General features: G+C 42.1%; 1 protein-coding gene across 1 annotated transcript in view; it reads right to left on the minus strand.

Annotated features, from left to right (window-relative positions):
• The window catches only part of Ppfia1 (protein tyrosine phosphatase, receptor type, f polypeptide (PTPRF), interacting protein (liprin), alpha 1), a gene marked incomplete at its 5' end in the record, with an annotated part of 105842 nt that overhangs the window by 8265 nt on the left and 83297 nt on the right, over positions 1–14280 (minus strand). Inside the window, 4 exon segments of the mRNA XM_013514113.1 lie at positions 1110–1207; positions 1295–1470; positions 7578–7778; positions 7875–7956. Coding sequence (XP_013369567.1) covers positions 1110–1207; positions 1295–1470; positions 7578–7778; positions 7875–7956 — 557 coding nt within the window.

The following is a 14280-nucleotide window of genomic DNA, read 5'->3' on the forward strand; positions in this document are numbered from 1 at the left end:
AAAAAAATGAAAATTAAATTTTAAAAATGGGGGTGCTACGCTGAAGGTTGCCTGGCCTCTCCCTCCCTCTGGGAGCAGAACTGCAAGGTGCTCTGTGTGCTGCCACAGCCCTTAGAGAAGACCCCAAAGACGTGGTTATTTTTATTTTCTTTTTTGTCTTTTTGAGACAAGGTCTCGCTATGCAGTTCAGGCTGGCCTTGAGCTCACTTTGAAACCCAGGCTGGTCTCAAACTTGCAATGATCCTCCTGCTTCAGCCTCTCGACTGCTGGGATAACAGGCATGCGCTAGCATGCCCAGCTCAGAGCCACCCAGTAAGCAAGAGGCAGTGGCTTGTTTGCCTTGCTCTGATCTAATAGCATCGGACAGCATCTCTGAGAGAGCATATACAGTGTATAACAACAAAAGGAAAACTACATGGAATAATGCCAGCCCCAAGATGGGCAGCCTACAGACTGAGATAAGCACACACTTCCTCAGGGCACTCCTTTCATTCCACCCTTTTGTTATCAGGCCAGTTGTTTCCACTTAAAAGTCTTCCCTGATTCTTTTTTTTTTTTGGTGGTACTGGAGATGGAAGCCAGGGTCTTCTTCATGCTAGGCAAGTGTTCCATCACTGAGCAACATTCCTAGCACCCCTCCTTTTAAAATCTAGTTTTAATTTTTTGAGACAGGGTCTTGCTAAATTGCCAGGTCTGGCCCTGAACTTGTGATCCTTCTGCCTTAAGATCCCTAGTAGCTGGGATTGCAATTGTGTGCCACCATTCCCGGCTAAACGTGTGGTTATTTTGCTTTTCTTTTTGCAGTACTAGAGATCAAACTTAGGGCAATGCAAATGCTAAGCAAGTGCCTTACCACTAAGCCTACGATTTTTTTTTTTTTTTGAGGTACTCGGGAATAAACAGGGCTTTTGCACTGAGCTATATCTCTAGCTTTTTATAATTTTTATTTTGAGAGAAGGTTTTACTAAGTCTAAGTTGCCTAGGCTAGGCTTGAACTTGTGATTCTCCTGCTACAGCCTCCCAGAGTGCTACAATTACAGGTATGTGCCACTGAGGCTGCTTCGCAGGCAGCAGGCATGTGCTACATCCGTCAAGCATAATGTACTTGCCTTTTATTTCATTCTGACTTTCTTCTCTTTTTCTTTCCAGTTCTTTTCGATCATAATTTAACCTTCGTAGGCACATAATCCCACACTGGAAGCTGTTTCTATTTACAAAAATAAGAGATTATTTAAAGGTGGCAACTGTGAAAAGTCTCTTGGTTCATTAGTCAGAATCATTTGCACTAACTCACCTGTGAAAACTGTCAACCATTTTCAGCTGCCCTCGCAGGTCTTTCTTGGTCAGATGGTCTAGCATCCGGGCATCCACAAGGCACTCCATGAAGTAGCTGCGGTACTGAGGAAGGCCCAGGCTGGGTAGCCACTCGTTGCCAATCCACTCGTGGTTCATGTCCCCATATGCAAGTGTCTGGTTTCAATAAATGGGTGACATCAGTTCAGATTTTTAATCTAGATGATATTCTCAAAGGCTAAATTAATGACAACACCGCTCTTTATAATTTCCAAATAATTTGGTCTCCCCATTCCTATCTTTCAAATTTTTTAAAGTTTTAATACAAACAGAAATCATATCATTAAAGTTTTATGACTCATTTGTGATAAATTTATTTACCAAACTACAGTAAAACCATAACTGATTACAATTCCCTTTCTGAAATGGTTTTTAATGCAATAATATAAGAACAAAGAACGATCACGACTCATGAACAAGTTTGAAGAATCAATTCAAATCATTAAAATCAACTCTGGCTGGTTTTGATTTTATTTTTAATACTTTGTTTTCCTAAATGACAATTTGGTGTATTTGAAAATCAGTGAAAATAAATTTAAAGAGATAAACCAACAACTAATAAGACGGAATATAGAAACAGAAACACACAATTAAACTTGGAAGACTTCAATGTTCCCCTCTTAATAACTGGTTGAACAAGCCAATTTTAAAAAAAAGAAAAGGAAAAAATTCAGGAAGGATATAGACTGAAATAATACTATCAATCAACCTAACCTAGCTATATCTTACAGAATATTCCACCCAACTTTTTAAGACAGAAGTCCCACTACATTGCCCCGGCTTGAGCATAGTAGTGGCTACCCATCAGCACTCCCCGTGCAAGGAGGTCCCACACTGATGCCAATCCTAGTGTAAACACTCAAATGTCATAGAACATTATAGCATCCAACTTCTGGGCTCAGCCAACCTTTGTGCCTCAGCCGCTTGAGTATTTGCAACTACAGGGGTGCATCACCACATCTAGCTTCAGGATGTATTTTTTTGGTTGGGTATGGTGGTGCATGCCTGTAATCCCAGCATTCAGGAGGCTGAGGCAGGAGTACTCTGAGCTTCAGACTATCCTGGACTACATTAAAAAAATGAGGAATCATGTCCAATGTGTTTATTGTCTCAGGAATAGGCTGGTTTAACAACTGACAGGGAAAAAAAACAATGAAATCTACACATATCAAGAGAAAGACAAAGAAAGCCATAACATCTCATAGTATCTCAATCACATGTGACAAGATCCACTGTTCATTTATGAACTCTCAGCATTCTAGGAATGAAAGACAACTGCCTCAATCTGTTAAGGGCCATCTACAAAAAGCCTGGAGCTAACATCTTCCTCAGCAGTGAGGTGCTGAATGTCTCCCTGAACAGAAAGAAGCAAAGGGGGTGTCCACTTTTGACTGCTTATGTTCGGCACTGTGCTGGAATCCTGACCACTGCAATGGCAGGAAAAGAAGGTCTCACAACTTTTTTAAACAATGAGTGAGAAATACACCACTCTGGTAACCACTAAGATACCTAACAGTGCTACCACGACTCAGTCCTTCAGTCTTTATTCTCATGGGCCTGGTATTCATGGCCTGAATATTTGATGTTTTCTGGCCTGCTGACTGTATCTTTCAATAGGCAGAAGAAGGAAAGAAATTTTCCAAATAAAAAATTGTGCAGAAGTAAACACTTTGTATCTCTGTTTACTCAATATATCCTCTGACTATTCTTTTGCAGTCACTGAGAATATGGATTCTAGCAGCTCAGACTTTGTTTCAGGGAGCACCTCCTCCTCTCCTGGGCTGCCAGCACTGCCTTCTGAAGAAGTGCGCAAAGGGACCTCATGCTCCAAGCATGGGCAAGTCACCTCCAGCCTCAAGCTCAGTAAAATGTGAGCTCCATGAGGGTGGGACTGCAGCCATCCTGCTCACTGATGGCTCCTGAAGGTGGCACAGTCTTCACACACAACTGGTCTTGTCTTGTATCTGTTAAGCAAACAGTGCTGATTACACCTCAGTGTTTTTTTCCCAAGTTTAAATCTCCCCTTAGGAATTAAACCACTCAGTGCCAGCACAGGGAAAGCACAATGCACAGCTCTGTCCTGGTGGCTCCATCTGGGAGATGATGGTGGGAAAGTGCACCAAGCTTCTGCTGGACAGTGCATGTGGGGTAAATCTGGAATCTCCTGCATTGTCCCTTCTTATACTTTCACTGCAAAAAGCAAATGCTAAGCTTATTTAATGATACTTCATGCCTCTGATGCTGGCTATTTTATATCAAAGTGGTGACTATGTTCTACTTTGCCATGTTAAATATATGGAAACTTAAGTAATTATGAAATGCACTGTTTAATTCACTGATGGTCACTATTGGTCCTATAAAGAGATCTCCAACTTGGTTAATTTAGGTGATTTATCTGGAGGCACAGGGTACCTAAACCCAGACAGGGAAATCCAGTTAGTAGCTACTCTCTTCCTTCTTAATTTCTAAACTTTTTATATTTTTGAGACAGGGTCTTAGTATGTAGTCCAGGCTGGCCTTGAACTCACTATGTAGCCCAGGCTAGCCTCAAATTTGCAGCAATCCTGCCTTAGCCTCTCAGGTGCTAGGATTATAGATGTACGCCATGGTGGCTGGCCTTTCTTCCTTTTTAAACAAACAACAAACAAGACAAGCAACCAGGTGCTATAACTGAGTACTCTTTAGAAGTGCAGACAGAAACAACTATTTCAAGCATCATCTTATAATCAAAAAAATTCTAAAACTGGAAGTTACTTATGCTTGTTTTCAGATGTATGCAAACTCTTCTGAGCCCCTGAATACTGTGCCATTGTGAAAAGCTCAAGAACTGCAAGTCCCCTGGGAATGCACTGTGTCCACCAAAGGCCCACAACAGCTGAGGGAAGCTGGGAATTTAATCAAGTCATCTAAATGCAGAGGCCGCAAAATGACTGGGGCACAGCTTTCTGTGAGGTGAAGAATTAGGAAGCTGAAAATTTCAATCTCCATGAAGTGGTAACAGGCTTAATTTCTAAGATCCAAAATCAACACAGCAGTAGGACAGTACTTACTAAAACACCAATACAAAGACACAGAAGAAAGGCCCTATGCCAACTTTAAGGTTTGGAAGTATATTTCGTGATTTTCTCATCTGTGGACCTTATACCTAAAACTAACCTAGCAGGGAGCTACAGGTACATAATCTCAGGAGCTGCCTAAGCCAGGAAACTTTGCATAAAAGATTCTATTAATAAATAAAGCAACCTATGTTAATTAAAAGTAACTATCATGACTCCATACAAGAAATGTTCAAAATTGTCCATGAGACGTACTCTTTAAACCTGTGCTTTGCTTGACTAATGCTTCAAGTCATTAACAATACCATGAGTAAATTAAGGTGCGAAAAACATACACTAAAGCAAATCACACAAGTTTACATGCTCAATTGCTTTTTATTGCTACAGAATGAAGAAATATTATAGAAAGACTCCAACCTGAGCCCAGCTTCCCTCCTCATCTTCCTGATGTTAGGTGGTTAGGAATGAAAAACAACATAACTATTAGTATTAGTGAGCTTCAGTAGTGCAAGCAAATTAACTCTGCAGGGAACATGCATCTTTGACTGAGTGAAAAATGTTCAAAATATGAAGCATCATGCAAAACTCATGCAAAACCAAGAATTTCCACTTCCCATGCAAGGAGCAGACTTTTTCCATGCCAAGCAGACTCGTAAAGGAGAAAGCTGGGGTTAGGCAATCACAACAGAGTGCTCAACTGAGGTCTCTCCAAAAGGAGACGCAAATCACATCTTCTTGAAATGGGGCAAGTCTACAAACTAAGTTCCTGTAAAATATCTTAAAAATGCAAATTTGACTCTACCCATTAACTAATAACCTAAAAAGAATACGTATTCAAAACGAATGCAAAATGACTTTTGTTTTCAACAAAAGGCAAAGGACCCAATCAGTCTGGAGTGGCAAATACACTTTGGAGCGCAAGCTGCAGGGCTGACTGACCGTTTGTGGCGTGGCTGCGAGTGTTTCCATCTCTTCGTGCGTTAACCAGACATTTCCTGTGGTCTAAGGAGACCCCAGTGCACCAACCACATCCAGGGCAAGGGAAGCGTGACAGAGAGGAGAGGGGCACACATATAAGCCACAGGCACAGAGAAAGAGCCATGAGGCAAGGTCACTCTTTGCATATTTTCATTTCAGATGCCCACAGAGAAAATCCAAGATCATTAACACAAGCTCATCCCCTTTTAAACAATAACCACGCCTTGTTAACAGTGTTGTCAGGAACAGAAGGAGAACAACACATGATTTCCAGAGCGTAGATATCATGCTTACCAGTACGTATGAGAGAACAACACACTTTATACTTCTGAAAACTTTCTCCAGTAAAGAGTGATTCCGTATACAGTATTTACAATGGTCTAACCAACTTGGAGGTATAGCTCATGATAGGGTGTTTTCCTGGCTCTCCCAAAGCCACAAAACAAAACAAAACAAAACGCAAAAAGTAGTCTCACCCAAACACAGGCTAACAATAGGAAGCTCTCATCTGGGCCTCCTGGGGCTGTTTTCAGCGGATGACCAAAAGCCAGAGGGAGCCCAAGAGGCCAGGGCAAAGGATAGTGAGCCACAGGAGAGTCAAACAATGCAGACACCAAAAACAATGACCTGTGTCACCATCAGAGCCAGCCATGAGACTGATGGCCACCCTGCTGGGCCACTCTAAGCTCCCTAGGGGAGTAATTTCTGTCTGTACCTGATGGTGTGGAGAGTCTTCCCGATGTGAGATCCAGTCCTCACTAATAGTTAAACTGAATCATGGAAACTCCCTTTTGGAAGAGGGTTCTTAAAAGCTTTGGAAAAACCACACAGCATCCTCATTTCTAGAAAGGCCACACTAATGTGAAAACAGCTAGAGAAGAGACTGATTCTAGTTACAAAGCATTCCAACAGGAAAAGAGTTCTCTGAGCTACAGGTAATAAAAAAAGGTTTACTGTTCATTTTCTTAACTCTCTAACAAACAACAAAATCTCAACACATTTTTTGTGTCTCAAGTTACTGTGAGCTGCAGGCAGACCTTGGCCTACTACTCAGCAGTATGTGTACAAGGCTCTAAGAGTCTGTCTTCTCTCTAACACAGAGGACTGAACAGCCAAATAAAAAACCCCTGAACTCTGCAAATTAGGAGCCGGCCTGCTCTTGCCTCCTAATGACCACTAATGTTTCATCAGAATAGTTACCAGGAAGCTCTTTGAGGACGCTTCGAGACTCCCCAAGTAGAAAGCATCTGTGTGCATACAGGTAGCACTGAGCAGACACCTGCAGCTCCCAAGACAGAGAGCACCTGCTGGCCCCACAGTGACACACCAGCACGGTGCACCCAGTGAGCTCATCGTTTTTCCTCCTTTCCCTCTTTTTTGTAGGGAAAAAAAAATGTTCACTAAGAAGAGAAGATTAGAACTCTCTAGGAACCAGTTAGATTTTTGGGTAGTGACCATCCCTTGCTAGCACATCAGCTGTATTTCACAGGCACTTCTGAGTTATGTGGAAGAGCCCGAACTCTGCAGCGGACATACAAATTTACTCCTTAAGTCCTGCCTTCCTGTGAAGTGACACAGATACACTCATACAAAGAACATTGAGTACGGTCAGCACAATCCCATTTCTAGCCTAGGTACCAGAAGCCAGGTGTTGATGCCCTGGGGAATGTATGTGAGGGTTTATATAGTCCAGGACTTATCTGTACATTTTGCTATCTGTATTTCTCAAGAAAAATTTAACATTTACAGCATATAATTTCCTTAGCAGCTATCTATATACAGGACAAGTGCTAATCATTCAGTATGAACCATGAAATAGAAAATGAAATCCAAGAAATATAAAATATTACTTAAGATGTTAATTTTTCCTTCCTCAAGAGGTCCTCAGACTTATTCAGTTTTGACAAATTCATATGTAAATTTGTGACAATTTTCTATCTTTCAAAAAGGCCTCATTTTTTAAATGAGGCTTTTCTAACTAAGCTTTTATACAAGCATTTGGCACATATTCTTTGGATCACTCAATTCCCACAAGTTAGGGGTTATCTATACTTTACTGTAATTTTAAGTTGAAGCCACCCTGAGTGTGATTATGAAGCACCAGGGAAGCAATATTAGCAGGACACTGCCTTCATCGGGGTCTGCCTGCCTTCTCCCCAGAGGTTACACACAGAGCCTCTGTGAACACACCGTTCTTGATGTGGGTGGGGCGGATGGGCTGGTTAGCGACATGATCTCCTGGATGGCCAGCCGCAGCTTCAGTCTGTGCAGGGGGTTACTGATGCCAATCTCCCGCTGGATCTCTGTGTCTGACAGGGCTGACATGATGGCCCCACTTTTCACATTTGCTCTGCAGGCAGCCACATACCAGGCGGGCATCCCAACCCAGAGCTGGAAATAAGAATGAAGCATCAGAACATCAGGCAGGGATAAGAGATGTATTAACAAGTTTGCATCACAAAGCATAGCCGTACTAAAGGGATGTACCTCCAGCCATACAACCACCGTTGGCCCGTCCCACTGCGCAAATGGTAAGCCTTGCCTCCGGGCTTCCTCCAGCAACTCATGTCTGTGAATAAGACATTCAAATTAAAGAATCACTGTTATACATAAAACAAGTTAATGGAGTATTGTCTTTGAGCATTTTCAAAAGTGTAATAATGGATATTCTCATTTCCTTTCATCTTCTACAGCTTTAATGTTATTAACAGCACCCCTGTAATGCCAGTCTCATACACACTATGGAGAATGCCTGAGCAAAAAAAAAAAAAAAAGCTAGAGTTCTCTTGATTCCCAATCAAATTACCATTACTTCAATTTTAAATTAGTAATTTTTTTTTGGTACCAGGACTTGAACTCAGGACCTTGCACTTGCCAGGCAGGTGCTTGCGCCACTGAGCTATACCCTGGGCCCCACCATTATTTTATAGAATTTAAGTATTACTACCAGCTTATGAAGCCCAAGCAGAATTTGCACATCCAAAGTAATAGGACAATTAGGGGAAAACATAACACTGATTCCCTTTTTAACAGTGAAGAAAAAATGTCTAGGAAGAGGAAACCACACCTTAGTCAAGACATCAGTGCCTATCTTTGTGAGAGTCTTTTTAAAAAAGTGAGTTTTGGGCAGGTGGAGGTTTAGGGGATGTTGAGACAAGATCTTCCTATGTATGTAGCCCGAGCTGGCTTCAAGCTCTGTGTAGCCAGTCTCCCCAGTGCTGGGATTATAGGTGTGCACCACACACCAAGCTGCAATGTAGAGTTTTAACAACAAAAATGCTATCATCTAATATAGCAAACAAGTAATGGATGACAGTTTCTACTCTACACTGTTCTTTAAGTAAATAGGTACTTGATAAATTAAGTCACTGGGTCATCCTGTGGTTTAAACCCATAGGTCTCTTCTCTAGAGGGCCAGAAATCCCAACGACTCGTTCCATTGCAGAATGCATCATAAGCACAGAGCGCATGCAACATCAAGGCTGTGCTGCAGGGAAGTAGGCAAGGGAGTCTTGACGCACGCCTTGATGTGATTGGAGGTATCACACATGCTTTATTTTTAAATACCCAAGTCACAATTTTACTACACTAATGTCTCTAGAAATGATCTAACAGAGGCATGTGAAAGATTAACAGTATAAGTAGGGTAAGTCTTATTTCTGAAGTGCTCACCTACAACACTTTTTAAAAAGAGACTTAACAGCCTAGAAGGGAGGACAGCATTAGAACAGAGAGGATAGGTATGTTTAGTTTATGTGCACAAACACCCAAGTCAATCTCAGTCAGTCAGTCAGTCTGTCTCTCTTCCCTCCCCGTCTCTTTCTTTTGAAGGATGGGGACTGAACCTAGGGCTTCTGCATTAAGCTACAATTCAGCCCCATTTTTTAGTTTTGAGGTAGGGTCTCACTAAGTCACCTAGGCTGGGTCTGAACTTGTGATCACCCTGCCTCTGCCTTCCAGAGTGCTAAGACTGCAGACGTGTCATTATATCTGGCTTTTTCTTTCTTTTTCATACGGTGGTGTGGATTGAACCCAGGGCCTCACATGCGCTAAGCATCCACTCTACCACTGAGCTATACACCTCAGCACACACACCCCCACCATTCCTAAACGTTTAGGTTGTTTTTAGTTAGTTATTTTTCTACAATTATTTGTGCGGAACATTCTATAGAAACTTCAAAAGATAAATACTGGGTAATAATAGTACTGGCCTTTTCTTTTCATACTGTAAAGTCTACTACAATTAAAGTTTATGTTTCTAAGTAAAATATTTCACATAAAATTTCAACTAAGAGTTCCTTAAGTCACTCCTAGACTTGCAGAAACAATCACCAGAGAGTAACTGTACCAGAGAAGGCAGCAAATATTTTAGTATCTCAGGTGGAGCAAAAAAAATGGAGAGACTTCCTAGCTGAAACAAGTAAAACTACTCATAAAGAAACAGATCAGCAGAAGTGTGCTTATATGTACAAGAAGTAGTAGGTGATCCCAAAGACTGCCAAACCTGGCTAGAGAGTTGCTGTAACTCATTTACACAAACAAGAAAAACACACACACCCACACATGGAAGCCACAGGAAGCAGTGTAAATCAACTTCAAAGCAAAGATCTGAACTTCTGTAACATTAAGTTAAGGGTCCATTCTGGATGCTGTGTCCAGGCCAGGGAGAAGGACGACTGCTGCTGCAGGTCAGGAGGGCTTCCAGATTGTGTTCACATTCAAGTGGACTAAGTAGGTACTATGTCCTCAGTACTCTGAGATGACTTTGTCGGATTTTTAATTATTTTTTGTTAGTACTGGGGATGGAACCAAGCACTCTATCACTGAATTAAATCCCCAGCCAGTTTTACTTTATTTATAATCTTGAGACAGTTTTTCACTAAGTTGCCTAGATGGGCTTTGAACTTTGAACTCAACCTCCCTAGCAGCTTGGGTGATTAAAGGTGCATGCCACTGCACCAGCTGTAATTTTTTTTTTTTTTAGTACATATCAGACATGTACTGTGAACAAGGGACAAGGAATCCTTCAGCCCCCACTACCTGAAGCTTAGTATAAACTGCTCTGGCCTTTATTTGCACCTCCTTCCTGGCAGTGACTGTGAGCACTTAGAGATAAGCCCAGGGTCCTGATGCAGCAGTGGGAAGGGTGTGAAGGCAGTAGAACTAGGATGGTGCATCCAAAAGTCATGCGATGTTAGGAAATAAGTGCAGAGGACCCTGGCTGGGTAGTTGGCCCAAGCTCCACATACAGATAGCGACCCCTCCCCGACCAGGTAGTCTGTGAACTATGAGAATGGGCACCTAACCTTGGCTAACACTACAGATGGGCACATTAGAGCCCAGTTTTCTTGGGAGGGTGGTGGTGGTAGAATTGTTCCCAAAAGTGCACAGAGCCCCTGTGTTAAGATGCAGAATCTGGAATCTGCAGACACCTGTGGCCACCTCCACTCTGGCTCTTTGTGATGTTTGGTGATATGCACAACTACCTTCTTTTTTCATTGCATCTTGCAACTGGGTCTCTTTTGTTTGCTACTGAGAATACTTACTGCAGAACTCCATTTCTCCAAATCTCTGATGTGTTTGAACTGAATAGCTACATGGTGTTTACTCATTTGCCTGATTGCCCATGTGGGTAAGGTTACCCATCTACCCATATGATCATTTTCTAATAGGAGAATCACCTGTTTTCCCCTACTCTACTAAAACTGCAAACATAAATATGACAAAATACTTAAGCTTTAGCAACATGCTCAATTTTCTAGATAACAAGAACTCTTCTAGCCATTAGCCCCAAAGCTTCAAACAAGGTAACCAAGCTGGGTATGGTGGCATACATCGATAGTCCCAGCATGTGGGAAACTAAGGCAGGAGGATCACTATGAGTTTAAGGCCAGCCTGGACTATATATGGAGCACCCCCAACCCCAACCACTAAAAAAAAAAAAAAAAAAAAAAGGCAAACAAAAACACAGTAACCAGAGGGTAATAGGACTCTTTCTAGAATGCCTTTCTAGATCCTCTATCCACATCAAATATGCACCAAGAGCATCTCAGTGATATGCCAGTGGTCCTAGAGATTGATGTGTTGTAACCACCAGTCCCCCAAGTTTTTCCTGATATTTGTTTGCTCCCTAGGCTGTGAGACATTGCATCCCACTGCTTCCGTCTGTTGACTTGTGAGGCAAGCCAAGCTGGGGTCCTTTGCAGAGAGTGAGTGAGCACTAGACGGCTCTCCTCATGATATGGTCAGAGTTCCTTTTCTGCAGTCTCCAGCTTTTCCCATAGAATCAAACACAAGACACCAGGGTTGATTTTTAAAATATCTGCTCTAATGCCAGGTGTAGTGGTACATGCCTGTAATCCCAGCACTCAAGAGGCTGAGGTAGGAGGATTGCCATGAATTGAGGCCAGCCTGGGCTACAGAGAGTTCAAGGTCAGCCTGAACGGTAGAGTGAGACACTTTCTCAAAACAAAACAAAACAAAAACAAACAAAAAAACCCAGAAAACAAACAAACAAACAAAACACACAAAGTATCTGCTCTAATGCAAACTAATGTGGGCAGCTTTCTGCATTTAAAACTAGACACTGAGGGCTGAGTCTGGCTCACTGGCAAAGCACTTTGCCAAGGTGCTATGTTTGATCTCCAGCACCAATATACAAACACACATACACACATACACACAGTTGGAGGAGACAGACATTTTAGATTTTTTTTTTTTTTTTTTGCCATGCTAATGATGGAGCCCAGGGCTTTGAGCGTACTAGGCAAGTGTTCTACAACTAAGCTTCATTCCCAGAGCAAAATATGCTAAATTCTATGAAGGAACAGATGTATAAAATAAAGGTCATGTAATCTGTGAATTATGATACATTTTATACTTTGGACAGAAGCACAATGGTAAAGCTGTCCTTCATTCCAAGAAGCTTATGTGGGTTTCTGTGGAATAAACATTATCTAAGTGACATACAACAAGCACTTTAACGCACCAAAGTAAATATACCACTCTATTTCCATGAGACGGACACTTTTCAACCTCAGGGGTGTCTTGCACAAAGGCTAAGGAGCCTTTCTCTCATGGATGCAGCTCTGTGACACAGGCTGGCATTCCACATGCCAGTCACAGTGTGAGGAAGAGTTCCAGGGACTGGTGTCTGTTCCTTGACAAGGAATGGAAGCAACTTTTCTTACTAAACCAGAAAGATACTCTTGGGAAGCTTAGCACAGAACCCGAAGCTGGTAACACCAACACTCCACACTGTCTGATTCAGGGCTCAACACAGTAGGACTCATTATGTAGTGTGATTTCCCACAAGCAACTGCACTACAGTGCCACAAAGTAGGAAGGAGAGCACCGCAAAGACAAGGTGACTCAGAGATTGAAGTTTGGAAACTACAGGACTCTATGAGCTGATGAATGGACTCAAGTCTGGGTCTTGGTGCTCGCTGGATTCACTACTGAGCACCTCAAGTGCCAACAGAGGCCCAAATTCTTCCAGTTAAGTCTCAGAGTGTGAGACTTGCTGTCCAGCACATACACTGGGTCCTTGGAAGCCTCCCTTAGTGAAGGTGACAGTCTAGCGACTCAGCAGCCAGGAGCACACCCTACAGCCAAGTTAGGGCTGACTTTAAGAAGTACTGCATTTCTGAGAAATGTACTCTATTACATCAAGAATGCCCAAAGTTGTTAAACTGTACCCTGTATTCACACAATACTTTTCCCTCAAATCAATTATATTCAGGTTAGTTGACACATATAAAACTTACACACAACAGTCATATGACTACTTTAAAATTTTCCCTATTAACTTGCTAGTATGTTTCAGAACTCACACATGCACCCCACACATAACCACAAAGTACAGGAAAAACACCCAGTCTTAGATACCCTGCCACAGCCACAACAACATTTAGAGTCAGTGGCATAAACTTCAACCTCACAGTTCTAGAGAAATCTCCCTCATACCACATACACACATGTGCACATATACTTGTACACATGCATGCCTTGTATAAAGTTTAATCATGTGCTTGGGCAAATAATTCAAAGCCTGCCTAAGGATTCAAACACAGCTCTTGAGAGTTACAAAATAAATTTTACAACAGTGAAACATTTTGGTTTCTGGTTTTTGCTCTGATTGTGGTATAGGGGACTGAACCTAGGGCCTTATTGCATACTAGATGAGCACTCTACCACTGTGCCACACCCCCAGCAAAACAGTGAAACATATTGGAAAACTTATTTCTTCTCTTACATGAAACACAAACTTCAGAAGGCAACAGGATGGGATGACCAAGCTGTGCTGCCATGCGCCTCACTGTTTTTATTACAGTAAGTATGAGGATGTGAAAACACATTGGTAAAATCTAGGCAACACTATTTCCCTAGCATGGTTTCAGGAGGCAAAAGGACTAACTTTAAGCTACACAAAGCCAAATGCTAATTACCTAAGTTATTTTAAAACATTTTTACACAGTTCAAAGATAGCAATGCTCAAATCAGATTTTGTAGTTAAATGGTTTCTGCAAATTTCTATTTACAGAGTATTAAAGGCTGAGTATTTGTATAGAGTATCCCCATAACAGAATTTCACCTGCAATGGCATATCATCAATGGTGTGCTGGTTAAAACAGTCATTATGGCCAGGCGTGGTGGCACATACCTATAATAATAGCACTTGAGAGGCTGAGGCAGGAGGATCGCTGTGGGTTCAAGGCCAGCCTGGGCTTATAGTGAGGTCAAGGCTGTCCTGAATTACAAAGTGAGACTCTGTCTCAAAAAAACCAAAACAATGCCTGCTGGCTCCCAGAGGGTGGGCCCCCAGTGCACGGGGAGCCTCGGGCGGGGAGCGCCGGTTTTTTGGGTCTTTGGACCGGCGACTCACTCCCGGCCT

Source organism: Chinchilla lanigera, unplaced genomic scaffold (assembly GCF_000276665.1).
Source record: "Chinchilla lanigera isolate Chin_1 unplaced genomic scaffold, ChiLan1.0 scaffold00021, whole genome shotgun sequence".
Taxonomy (NCBI): domain Eukaryota; kingdom Metazoa; phylum Chordata; class Mammalia; order Rodentia; family Chinchillidae; genus Chinchilla; species Chinchilla lanigera.